This window comes from Astatotilapia calliptera, chromosome 7 (genome assembly GCF_964374335.1).
Source record: "Astatotilapia calliptera chromosome 7, fAstCal68.1, whole genome shotgun sequence".
Lineage (NCBI taxonomy): Eukaryota > Metazoa > Chordata > Actinopteri > Cichliformes > Cichlidae > Astatotilapia > Astatotilapia calliptera.
This window is the reverse complement of record NC_137428.1, coordinates 12,011,072-12,024,900: the sequence shown is the minus strand read 5'-3', so window position 1 is coordinate 12,024,900 and position 13,829 is coordinate 12,011,072. Positions and strand designations below refer to the sequence as shown.

Here is a 13,829-nt window from a genome sequence, read left to right as displayed (position 1 = left end):
TTAAAAGAAAATAAAAGAATCTAAAGCAGATTGTGTTAAACTAATGCTGAGACACAGATAGCAGACTCACCAAGGTAAGGAATACAGGGCACCATCTTCAGGGAGCGAATATATTCCCTCATGCGGGTGTAATTCTCTTCCTTGGATGTCAGATAGTTTAGCTTCTCAAACGTGGCCTTGTCTTTCCGACTGATCAGCTACAACAGACAGGAAACAATAACACATACATAATTTTCTATTTTCATGTAGAACCTTTTACTTAAGTGGGAACAGAAGCATTGACAGACTGGAGTGCTTTCTAAAGACCAACAGGTTTATTGATATTATGAACTCAGTTGTTTCTATTGGTCATCCTGACTGATCCAGACACATATGACAAAATCTGGCTTTTTTAATGTCAAAATGAGACCCAAACATTTTCCCAAGCACAAAGTCAATTTTTTGGCAGTAATACTCGATATCAACATTACAAAAAAAATTTTGGTGAAGAGAAAAATGACTAATTCTTTTGTAAGGCAATTGTCCAGCTGTTCTAATCAAGGTATGCAGAAGAGCTCTGAGCTCAGATGTAGTTCTTCTCCCTAAGCTAAGAAAATGAACCTGAGGCTGCAATAAAGGGACAGATGGGCATAGGCTCACCAAAAACTATACAATTAAAAAAGGTTCTCTGGTTCGACAAGTTTCCTGGTCTGTTATCACAATCAAATAGATAGATCATAAACATGTATTGCTCATTCATAAAGAAGAAAGCTTTGGAACTATCCCGACTAGTGAAGACAGTGTAGTTTCAACAACACTGATTTCCTCCCGAGATCTTCAGAGCCATTGAAAGGAATGAATTAAAGGCTCTGGAGGTCCCTGTATATGCACGTAAACCTGTGTCAAAAAGTTCAATGAACTCAGATACACACGGAATGTTTTCCTTCATTGTGTGGTTTAACTTAATGCAGCTCTAGGCTTCGTTTCTATTGGTCACAGATTAATAATGAGATTAACCCATGGATTAATAATGGGATGTCACTCAAGTTCATATGTGTGTGAAGGCAGACAAGCAAATACTTTTGGCAAAAGAGTCACACATAGTTAGACATTCCCTGCTAAAGTTAAACAATCATGTGACTGACTGGTCAGCAGGTTGAGTAATTTCTTGGAGTAATTTATGCCTCTCTAATTGTATGCGATCAACCCTTCCACCCATTAAACCAGGTCCCCAGTCATCAGATCTGTCTACTGTTCCAAAAGACTATCATGATTTAGGACAGAGGTCAGCAACCTGTGGCTCATGAGCCATGGGCTAGAATTAGGGTTAACTGTAACCCTATGTATTAATAGGGCAGGTAGAAGAATTACCAAGGACTTCGGAAAAAGAGAAGAACCATGTGGAATTGGAATGACCTTACACTTGTCTCACCTTAATAAATGACCACCGTATTGAAACTGCAATGTGCAGAAGACAGACTACAAAATGCTCAAATCTTAATCTTAATTCATCTCAAAAGTGTTCTAACACCGTTGTTGTATGGAGGTCATTTAAATGAGAACAGCCTATGAAAAATATTACTTCATTATAAAGCTTGGAATTTTAAAGGAGGAGAAGGAACATTTAGGACCAGATTTACAAACATTAGCAGCAGCACAACCGCTGAATTTACAAAAGAAGCAGTGTCAATTCTATGACAAAGTTGTGAACAGGAGTATTTTTTGGCTGACCTTATGGCATATGTATTTATAAGTTTTATTTTCATGAGGAGAATATTTAAACAAATTATGCAAACGTGAATTACAAAGTCTGTGGAACACAATTTAATGCTATCCTACGCTAAAGAAAGCAATAAAGGAAGCACAGAAGCTCCTTTCCTTAGTGTTTGGAGAGCTGGAACAGCTCTTATTAAGGCTGCCATACAGCTACTTTCAGGTCACATCTCTCAGTTAGGAACCTTCCTAAGTAAAATGGACTATTAGAATGCAACGTGAACTTGACACAAGGACAAGAGCTAAACATGGAAACATGACTGACTGGGGAGACAAGACTACTCAGACAGGGCACAGACGGGGCAGACAGACAAAGACACAAGACTATAGAAACAGTCAGGGATCCTAAAAGTGAACTACAACCTATAATCAAGAGAAACATCCATCCATCTTCTTTCGCTTATCTGGGGCCAGGTCACGGGGGCAGCAGCCTAAGCAGGGAAGCCCAGACAGTCCTCCCTTTCCCCGGTCACCATCTCCAGCTTGTCCAGGGGGACACTAAAGCGTTCCCAGGTCAGCCGAGAGATACAATCTCTCCAGCGTGTCCTGGGTCTGCCCCAGGGCCTCCTCCCGGTGGGACATGCCTGAAACACCTCAACTGGCTCCTTTTAATATGGACGAGCAGCCGCTCTACTCTGAGCTCCTCCCGGATGGCCGTACTTCTCACCCTATCTCAGAGAGGTTAGCCACCCTTTGGAGTAGGCTCATTTCCCTCGCTTGTATCCGCAATCTCATTCTTTCTTTCACTGCCCACAGCTAATGACCATAGGTAGGAACATAGATCAACCGGTAAATTGAGAACTTCGCTTTTACATTCAGCTCATCACTGCAGCTGCAGCACCAATCAATCTAAAGGGCAGCCCTGGCGGAGTCCATCACCCACCATAAATGAGTCTGACTTATTGCTGGCTATGGGACAAAGCTCTTGCAACGGTTGTATAAGGATCGAATGGCCTGTAGCACTGGGCCAGATGCTCCATATTCCTGAAGCACCTCCCACAGGACACTCCAAGGGACACGGTCGAATGCCTTCTCCAGGTCCACAAAACACATGTAGACTGGTTGGGCAAACTTCCATGTACCCTCAAGTATCCTCAAGAGGGTAAAGAGGTAGTCTAGTGGTCCACGACCAGGACAAAAACGACATTGTTCCTCCTGTATCCAAGGTTTGACTAACTGTCCAGCATCCTGCCCGGCCACCTGATCCAACTCACCACCAGGTGGTGCAGTTACTCTGAACCATCATTTGGCACATAAGTGCAGACAACAGTCAGGACCGTTTCCTCGCACCAAAGGCGCAGAGAACAAACCCCCTTGTCCACCGGGAGAAACCCCAACATACAAGCAGCAAGTTGAGGGGATACTAGGATACCCACCCCAGCCCGCAGCCTCTCAACCAAGGGCAACTCCAGACTGGGACAGAGTCCAGCCCCTCTCCAGGAGACTAGTTCCAGAGCCCAAGCCATGCGATGAGGTGAGCCCGACTATATCTAGCCGGTACCTTTCCACCTCACACACTAACTCAGGCTCCTTTCCCACCAGAGAGGTGACATTCCATATCCCAATTGCTAATCTTGGTAGCTGAGGCCCACCAGGGCCTCCCCTCCTGGCTAGCGCCAAACACACATTGCACACGACCCCTACGGCACCTCCTGCAGGCAGTGGGCCTACAGAAGGAAGGGCTCATGTCCCTTTTTTGGGTTGTGCCTGGCCTGGCCCAATGGACTAAGGCCCGGCCACCAGACGCTCACCCTAGGGCACTCTCCCCAGGCCTGGCTCCAGGGCGCAGCTCTGCTAACCCTATCCCAGGTATGGTGAACTGTTCCCTTGATTGTATACTCTTAGGGGTTGATTTGCTCTGGGTCTGTTCCCTCACCCAGGACCAATTTGCCATGGGTGACCCTATCAGGGGGCAAAAGCCCCCCAACAACATGGCCCCTGGGATCCCTAGGATACACAAACCCCTCCACCACAATAAAGCAGTGATTCATGGACGGGCAACAAATAACAAAATACAAGTCAAAACACTGGGTCAAAGTGTCGTATAAATACATTAACTGGTAATACCATATGTTAGTTAAGTTTAATACAAGTTCAAAAGAGAACGGCAATTGACCTACGATAAATAGATACCCATGACAGGTAAATGTCATCACTGGCACACAGTAGCATCTAATTTAAAGAACAAACAAAAAACAACATATTCATGACTTGTCAAAACTATGAATTACAGAAGTAAGACTTTAAGGCATGCACAAAGCTGAAATCTTACCGCCCAGGTTTTGCTGAGTCTGAAGATCGGCGCACTCTGCAGAGCAGAAACCACGGACACCAGAGAATGGAGATTGTTCAACTCCAACAGTTTCTGTAAACAAGAGCGATTATAAAAGACATGTTAGGAACAGGATAGGAATGCGTAAAGTAACTTAGTTTTCCTTTAATTTTAATTGGTTATTAGGCTTTATTAGGCATTATTAGTGATTACCAATTATGGTACTAATTACTAATGAAGAAAAAAAAATACCACACCACAACAAAACAAATTCCAATTATTACTTGGATAAAGTACCAAGATGCGGAGTAAAAATACAATTTTAAAAAAAAAGTCTTATTTACAAATTACAAATTATTTAAAGGTTATATTCAACTAAGAATAGCAAAAAAGACAACTTCACTAAAATATGAACACTGAGAAATTTGCTTCTTGCAACATTTGCGCTCATTTTAAATTTAACAGCCACTGTGTTATATCACCTTGTCCTTTAAAAAAAACTGTACATGTTTAAAGGTCTGAGGGACTGAAGTCCCTCCAAGCTATCTCTGAGTGACAAACAGACAACTACACACTCTCACATAACTATAGCATTGTCCCCTCATCTTTCACTAGAAACATGAGGGGACAATGCTAATCACTGCACCACCGAGACACCCTGCTATATAAATCTTTTTCTCTCCCAAATAAATTTGTATTTTTTGGGAAATAAGATGTGCATACTGACTCACACACAAACTGAGGGACCTTGAAAGTAGCCCTGACCCCCTTAATATACCCTTTGCATATCTTCCACATCTCAACCTCAATGACCCAGACGGGTAGAGAGGGCCTGGGCGGAGGGCAATTTAAACCGGGCAGCAACAGGGTTAATCATAAAGTCTATCTCAATCTGGACAATTTCTTTGACTCCGTACGGAGAGGAATGCCTTTTGCCAATAGCCAAACCATCTGGCTGTCCTGGCAGGATGGAGTCAAGGTTCGATGGCCAAAAGGTTGTTTTCCTCCTCGGTCCTTAGCAGTGTGGAGCAAGTAGCTCTCCAAAGGTAGCAGCATCTGCAGATGGGAACGGAGGTCTCACCTTTGATGGCTGGGCAGACAGACAGCTGATAACTGAGCAATGCTTGAAAGGGTAATAGGCCTGTAGCAGCAGAGGTCATGGAGTTGTGGACGTACTTTACCCATTTTTAGATGGGACTTCCATGTGAACTGGGGGCCCCAGTCAGAAATGATGTCATAAGGAATGGAGATAAGTCTAAAAATGTGGTGGGTGAGTTTTTCTGCAATTTCCAGAGCTGATAGGAGTTTAGGAAGAGCAGCAAAATGGACAGCTTTGGAGAACCAGTCTATGCTGAATCTAGGGCTAGGTGAGACCACGGATGACCAGGTGTGGGTAGGGGTTTCAGGAGTCTTACAGGTAGGGAAGTGGAAATTTTGTTTTGAGCACATCTGGGTTGGAACATATTCCTAGACATCCTTGGACAAGGATGGCCAGGATGGCAGGTGAATCTTGAAGTCTGGGCCCAATGAATTACTTTTAAACTGAACTCTTGTGGGAACATAGAGACTATTTGGGGGTCCTGTAGTGGGGTATGGCTCCCTCTTCTGGGCACTGACGATCTCAGACTTAATCTCCCAGGTTACGTTACCAGCATGAGGACAGAATCGTCTCATCCTCAGGTGAGCTGTTGGAAGTGGCAAATTGTCTAGACAAGGCGTCTGACAGTGGGCCAGTAGGTTATAGAAATATTAAAGCGGGTAGAGAGCTGACCCACCTGCCTTGATGGGAGTTTAATCTTTTTGCAGTTTACACATAGGCAATATTCTTGTGATCTGTCTAAACAATAAATATATGCTCTGAGCCCACAAGCCAATGCTTCCATTCCCCCAATGCCAACTTCATGGCCAGTAGGGGTGGGGGAAAAAAATCGATACTGTGTAGTATCGTGATATTTTGTTTGCTAATAATGTATCGATACAGGGACAGCAGAAATCGATATTTTGTTACAAAAAAAGTTTTTGTGGAGTGGAACATGCTCTGACTTCAGAGCATGTTGATCAACTCCTTTTTCTGAGCAAGAATCCTGACATTCCTTCACTGTCCAAATGTGTTTAACTTTTTTTTGGCAGCAATAAACACGACAGTTTACTTATTTTAATTTAAGACATGTTTTATTTTAATTAAGTTTAAAACTTTTTTATTTAATGTAAAATTATATTTTGTTTTAATTTACTTTCAAATTCTTCAGTTGCTGAATGGGCTGCATAGTTTTCATAAATTGCATAGTTCAGAATAGCTATAATTGTACCAGATGGTTGCATTCAGTTAAGTTGGACTAGACTGTAATACAAACCGTTCAGTTTGTCAACAATAAAACTGACATGAGAGAAAGACTGAGTGTGAGACTTTGATATTAGATAAAATGAATATTGATAAAGTTTACCTTTATGTACAGAATCTGAATATCGCAAAATATTTTTAAAAATTGCAATATTATCGTATCGTGCGTTAAGTATTGTGATAATATCGTATCGTGGGATGTATGATGATTCCCACCTCTAATGGCCAGCAACTCCCGATCATAGTTTTTCCTTTGCTGGAGTCAGACGATGGGAGAAAAAGGCACACGCATGCATCTTACAAGAATGTTGCTGTGAGAGAACAGCACCCACTGCAGAATCGCGCTGCGTTGTCTGGAAGTCTGGACTCCCATGTGACCTTACAAAGTCCAGGCTATCGAAAACGCGAATACGGACTCCCGTACTTGAGTATTTAGAAATGGTCTAAAAGTCTGCAGTCTATTAACTGACCTCAGCTAACAATGTTAGCTCAGTGTCAGGAATCCTTTATTAATAGTAATTAAAAAAATAAAAAAATAAAAAAATCATACAGTAATAGTACATCAAAGATACTGAAGTTTTGCCCATCCCATTTTTCTTATGAAGCAGTGTTGGAATTTCCAAGTAAGAAATGCATTCCTGCCCGTGCAGTGCTGGCTCTGTTGTGCTGGCTCTGGGTCCATTGTGTAACTGACGCCACCAAAATTAACAGGACACTTACATTAGAGCCTCTTATTGTGTGTTTTGTTTGGGTTTCCAGCAGTCAGAATGAGAGAAACTGTATTAATCCCAGATGGAAATTGAGTAAAAAAAAAAAAAGTTTAAAAAAAAAAGAGCAGCGGGTCATACTCGAACTCAGGCTGGCCGCTCTCAGCCATGCGCCCAAGTGCGTTTAGCCTTTAGCCTAAATCGGAAAAGACTGCCGTGTATTCTATTTATTTCAATAAAGTAACTGTATTCTGATTACTGCCTATTTAAACGGTAACTGTAATGGAATACAGTTACTCATTTTGTACTTTAAATACATAACGCCAGTATATATATTCCTCCCCAACACTGTGTGGTAAGTCTATACAAGTACTAGTGGGAAATGGTGGTAATGATGAATATGGTAAATCAATAGTGTGTTGAGCAGGGGTAGGGATTAATAAGTGTGTATAAACTTCTTTCAACTCCATTTCAGACTTAATGATTTAGAGGTTATTACATGTCATTGACATATAGTGTATGTTGTTTGAGCACATATCTGTGTGAATGTGTATACATATGTGTGTGCACATGTGTATATGCAGCTGTGTATATGTTAAATAAAAGGTTGTCGTCATCATCTTCATCATCATCTGAACTCACCTTTGCTATCTTGACAAAGTGACTCAGTATCTCTGCTCGGATTTTCAGTGTCTGGGCAGTTAAGATTTCTCTCACCAGCCAAAAGCTCACCTAAAACACACAAATATAATTTGAAACACAGGCACATGCTCACACACACATACACACAAAACTTCTGAGGATTAAGTCTGTTTATTTAGGATTTTCATGATCCCACAGATTTTGAATGACTCATTAACACACACACACACACACACACACACACACACTCCAAATTGAAGACAGAAGACAACTAGTGATGTATAGTGTAGTACTGTAAAATACAATGAAACAACATGAAATTTCTAATATCAAAATGAAGATAATTTTATTTTTAGTCAGTTCTCATGTTGGAGTGTATATTTTTTAGATGATACTCTAATAAAAACTAAGAAAATAATTTTGTTAAATATAGGCATACTTTTCATTTTCAAGACCTATTTGCCCTGTCTTCCTACAATTTTGAGGCCTACTCCCCTGGAAGAATTTGAAAATTAAGAGCCAAAATATGCATATATATAACAAACGTACTTAACTAGTTATAACCAGAATAGTTACAATAATGTTTGAAAAAAAGTGCAGTGAAAGTTAGCTGGCTGACATTTTTAAATATAATACATCTTGATTTTAAAGAACCTTTAAAAAAAACCTTTTAAAAAACAAAAAATAAGAGCTCCAAGGGGAAAGAAAGACTCTAGCTTGTGAAAAGTCCATTTCAATAGTAATTACACCAGATCTACCAAGATTAGCAAATGGGGAATATAGAAGGTAAAGTGCTTACTTGACTGTGAAATGTAGTTATAGGTTTTAAATAAGAGAAAAAACAGCATTTATCTTCACCAGTAATGCATCATAGATTGAATCCATCAGTATTTTTCATACAAAAACAATGATGAAGATGAAATTTGTCATAATTGATAGAGTGCATCTTCCTGGTTTTAACCCTTTAAGACCTAACATAGAACTAAGTCCGCCAGAGCTTACTTTATATTTTTACATGTTGTAGTGCCATTTTTGGGAGCATTTCAAGTTGCTATACAGTGGGGCAAAAAAGTATTTAGTCAGCCACCGATTGTGCAAGTTCCCCCACTTAAAATGATGACAGAGGTCAGTAATTTGCACCAGAAGTACACTTCAACTGTGAGAGACAGAATGTGAAAAAAAAATCCATGAATTCACATGATAGGATTTGTAAAGAATTTATTCGTAAATCAGGGTGGAAAATAAGTATTTGGTCACCTCAAACAAGGAAAATCTCTGGCTCTCACAGACCTGTAACGTCTTCTGTAAGAAGTTTTTCTGTCCCCCACTCGTTACCTGTATGAATGGCACCTGTTTGAACTCATCATCTGTATAAAAGACACCTGTCCACAGCCTCAAACAGTCAGACTCCAAACTCCGCCATGGCCAAGACCAAAGAGCTTTCGAAGGACACCAGGAAAAGTATTGTAGACCTGCACCAGACTGGGAAGAGTGAATCTACAATAGGCAAGCAGCTTGGTGTGAAAAAATCAACTGTGGGAGCAATCATCAGAAAATGGAAGACATACAAGACCACTGATAATCTCCCTCGATCTGGGGCTCCACGCAAGATCTCATCCCGTGGGGTCAAAATGATCATGAGAACGGTGAGCAAAGATCCCAGAACCACACGGGGGGACCTGGTGAATGACCTGCAGAGAGCTGGGACCAAAGTAACAAAGGTCACCATCAGTAACACACTACAACGGCAGGGAATCAAATCCCGCAGTGCCAGACGTGTTCCGCTGCTGAAGCCAGTGCATGTCCAGGCCCGTCTGAAGTTTGCCAGAGAGCACATGGATGATACAGCAGAGGATTGGGAGAATGTCATGTGGTCAGATGAAACCAAAGTAGAACTTTTTGGTATAAACTCAACTCGTCGTGTTTGGAGGAAGAAGAATACTGAGTTGCATCCCAAGAACACCATACCTACTGTGAAGCATGGGGGTGGAAACATCATGCTATGGGGCTGTTTTTCTGCCAAGGGGACAGGACGACTGATCCGTGTTAAGGACAGAATGAATGGGGCCATGTATCGTGAGATTTTGAGCCAAAACCTCCTTCCATCAGTGAGAACTTTGAAGATGAAACGAGGCTGGGTCTTCCAACATGACAATGATCCAAAACACACCGCCCGGGCAACAAAGGAGTGGCTCCGTAAGAAGCATTTGAAAGTCCTGGAGTGGCCTAGCCAGTCTCCAGACCTCAACCCCATAGAAAATCTGTGGCGGGAGTTGAAAGTCCGTGTTGCTCGGCGACAGCCCCAAAACATCACTGCTCTCGAGAAGATCTGCATGGAGGAATGGGCCAAAATACCAGCTACTGTGTGTGCAAACCTGGTAAAGACCTATAGTAAATGTTTGACCTCTGTTATTGCCAACAAAGGTTATGTTACAAAGTATTGAGTTGTATTTTTGTTATTGACCAAATACTTATTTTCCACCCTGATTTACGAATAAATTCTTTACAAATCCTACCATGTGGATTCATGGATTTTTTTTTCACATTCTGTCTCTCACAGTTGAAGTGTACCTCTGGTGCAAATTACTGACCTCTGTCATCATTTTAGGTGGGGGAACTTGCACAATCGGTGGCTGACTAAATACTTTTTTGCCCCACTGTACATCAATACAACTGTTATAGCCCAAATTTTAATAATATTTATGCATTAAATCCATAGTAACCACATAAATTGCAAAAAACTGCAATAAACTACAGAAAAATTTAAAATCGTTTTTGTTTTGTTTTTTACATATATTTCTAATTAGAGAAATTTAAGAAGTTTATCCCTCAAAACTTTAAATACAAAAAAGTTGCAAAAAATAGTTTACAACCACAGGAAATTTATTTTGAGTGTCTTCATAGTTTTATTTTTGAGATACACCAATTTTTATATACTGCAGAAAAAACGAAAAACAATCCTATAATGCAAATTTGCAAAGAAAATGTGCATCAAAATAAACTATTTAAAGCAGTGCAATTTGAGTTCTAAGCATCCCAGAAACTATTCAGAAAAGTCTAAAGTCAAACATGACTTTTAAAAACACCAGTATAGGCTTTTAAGGCCTACAAGTAAAAAACTACATTTTCTGCGAAAATGACATCACTTCCGGTTTCGGGCAGGAAATGGCGGACATGCGATCGTTTGCGTTGACGTCTATTTCAATGTAGGAAGTGTTACAAACAGCTGATTGGCTCGGCAAAGCGTGTTTCTGGAATATTATGTTTTTGTTCCTGCAAGCGCTTTTTATGCAATTTTTGCAAAGCTATATGTGGAAGGAAACTGTGACCTAGCACAAGCTGATGGCATGAGATGTAAGTACAACTCCTCCGGTTTCATATGCAAAAAAAATTATTGCGCTAGCTTACGTGGTTCCGGTTCTACAGGGATTTAAAAATAGATCAAAATGGAGCATGCCTGCTCCGACTGGCTTTAAAGGGTTAACTAATGACCTTTGAGCAGCATCAAGTTTTTTATTAACATCAAAGCCAAGAATGTTCACTATGAGCTTTATAGTTGAAAGAACTATAGTTTAAACTCCCTAGTTTCATTTTCATTTTTTAACTCCATATATTGAACTTAAAAATGCTCAAAAATATTGCGTTCAATGTAAAGCTAAAATAAAAGTGGGCCGTCAAGTCTGACACCTTAGTATTAATAGATTTGAACCTTGAATGTCCCTACCTGACCAGAAGACTAAAACAAATATGTGCTTTAGAAATCGTATGGGACAAACCTGGTTGAACCGACGTGTGAATGCAACCACATTGGGGGCTAAACTGTGTTTCTCCTTCCCACTCCATCCACAACTAGCCAGCTCCTGCAGAGTAGGAAAGAAGAAAAATTATTTCAGGAATCACCAATAGCACCTGGAGTGTGGTTGCTGACACTATATATATTTATGCATTTTACTAAACTGACAAGGAATGATCACACCACATTATTCGTGGTCAGCAACACTTGTGAAACTAGGAATATATGGGATTCCCCTGCTGCAAAATAACAAACTGCCATTTAGGGTGTTTTCACACAGGTTTAACTGAATTTTTCCCCATCAAACTTTGTTCAGGTGGTTATTGCTTTTTTATTGCTAGTCAGCCTCATACATCCGGTCCAGTTGGAGGCTTTGCTGCTGTGTTTGAAAACAGATCCTCATGTCATTCTATGAAAGTTAGACATTTTTCATTGTCTCAAATACAGTTGATTGAAGCAGGGAATAAGAATAATCTTCCCATTTTGTGCATTTGTATCATCTGCTTTTTCAGGGAGTTCAAGTGACACTCTAATCTTCCACTATGAAGCTGTCCAGATTAGTTATAGTTGATGCGATGACTCTGACCTCTTTACCAGGACCTTTATCAGTATCATGGATTGTTTTCATTTTACCCAATATGTGTCTGGCCCCACACATAGTAAAGGACAGATACTGGACCTTGTTTTTACTTTGGGTTTCAGAGTGGCATTTGTTCTCAGGAAGTTTTTACTTCATCCTTTCTTTTTAAGTTCTCTCTCCTTGTGTCTTCGTCTCCCGTTTGTCATGTAGTTAGCTCTCACATCCTAAATCTCTTTTCTGCAGTTAAATTATTCTGATTCTTTTAATTTATTTTTATATCCTTTTAATGATGTTGATCTCTCAACAAATTCATTATCATTATGTTTGCAATGACCCATGATGTTAACAGGCTTGTTGTAGAAGTTTTTTTTCCTTTTCTTTTTTTGTTACTCTGCAAGTCAACCATCTCTTTTTCTTGCTTACATTCCGAAAGAGGTCATTTCTGCTGGACCTTTCCACAAAGCTCCTCACCTCACCCTGTATTCCAATTCCACTCCACCCTTTATACACCCAATCAGTGAAGTGTCAAAGAACTTCTGCAGGTGGCATGTTTTACTCCTATACTGGAAATCTGCAATCCACATCAGTAAACAGGAATGGAGATACGACTGTCCTCTATGGTGCGCCAACATTACTAACCACCACGTCAGACAGGGTGCCCCTAGCTGCACCAACTGAGGCCTATCTGACTTATATATACAGCAATCCAGGAAACATTAGAAGTGGTGAAATCCATTCTGAGCTTCTTCTCACTCATCTTCTCACTATTCAGGTGAGAATGAGTATTCTGTAATAGGTAAATAACAGCATCATTCACCCCCACAAGAGGATGATAAGCAAACTGAAGAGATTCAAGATCATGTAAGCTAAGCCAGCCAAGAACCAGTCTCTCCAACACCTGCATGACATGTGACATCGTGATAAAGATTTATAAAGAAGGAATCGCTTTCTTTGGTACCGGCACAAAACAGGATGTCTAGCACTGGTACCTTTTTCTGTAAAAGACTCAAGTTGAAGAGTTGCTGCAGGATGCCAGGCAGCTGGGTAGCACATAAATTTAGGAGCTTTGGAATGATGCGATCATTCCTGAGCCTTGGCTTGGTCTAACCTTTCCAGCTGTCTTCTTACCTGGCCAACTGTCACAGTCGTGTTGAGAACTGTATAATGGGCTGAGGGCGTGTTAAGGCTGTATTTAGTGTTTAGGGTAAACAGGGATTCAAAAACTAAACCTGTTGAAAAACAGATTCATTTCACTGACTCTGTACGGGATGCCCCCCTGCTGCTATTAATCTTTTGGGTTTAGGCCAGTAACATTCCAAGTCAGCAGTAGGACAACTTCAACACTTGGACATGGATTGATCTACCCAATAGGCAGCTCAAACCCAATAGGCAGATCAAACCATTCCAGGTGTTTGCATAGAAGGTCATATTTAAATAAACTTTAATAGATTTCTAGTAAGTCTAAAATTAACTCACTGAAAGTACAAAGGATAAGTTATAGTATACACTATCAGTGAAAAATGTAGCAATTTTATTGAAAAGGTTAAAAGACAAAGTGAAAGTTACAATATTTCCATGTGATTGTTTTTTGATATATATATTCTTATTCTCATCATTCTCTTCATTTTTGTACAATAGGAGGAGACAAATCATCCATCTTTTATACAGCCATAGAATAGAATAGAATAGAATAGAATAGAATGTCTTTATTGTCACTATACAGTTGTACAATGAGATACATT

General features: G+C 40.3%; 1 protein-coding gene across 1 annotated transcript in view; it reads right to left on the bottom strand.

Moving 5' to 3' along the window:
• Positions 1-13,829, bottom strand: part of LOC113025299 (ras-specific guanine nucleotide-releasing factor RalGPS1) — a 101,285-nt gene that overhangs the window by 47,816 nt on the left and 39,640 nt on the right. The window contains exons 6-9 of the mRNA XM_026172892.2: positions 11,491-11,574; positions 7,715-7,804; positions 4,025-4,117; positions 71-197 (exon numbers count right to left, since the gene is read on the bottom strand). Coding sequence (XP_026028677.1) covers positions 71-197; positions 4,025-4,117; positions 7,715-7,804; positions 11,491-11,574 — 394 coding nt within the window. The remainder of the gene's footprint in view (positions 1-70; positions 198-4,024; positions 4,118-7,714; positions 7,805-11,490; positions 11,575-13,829) is intronic.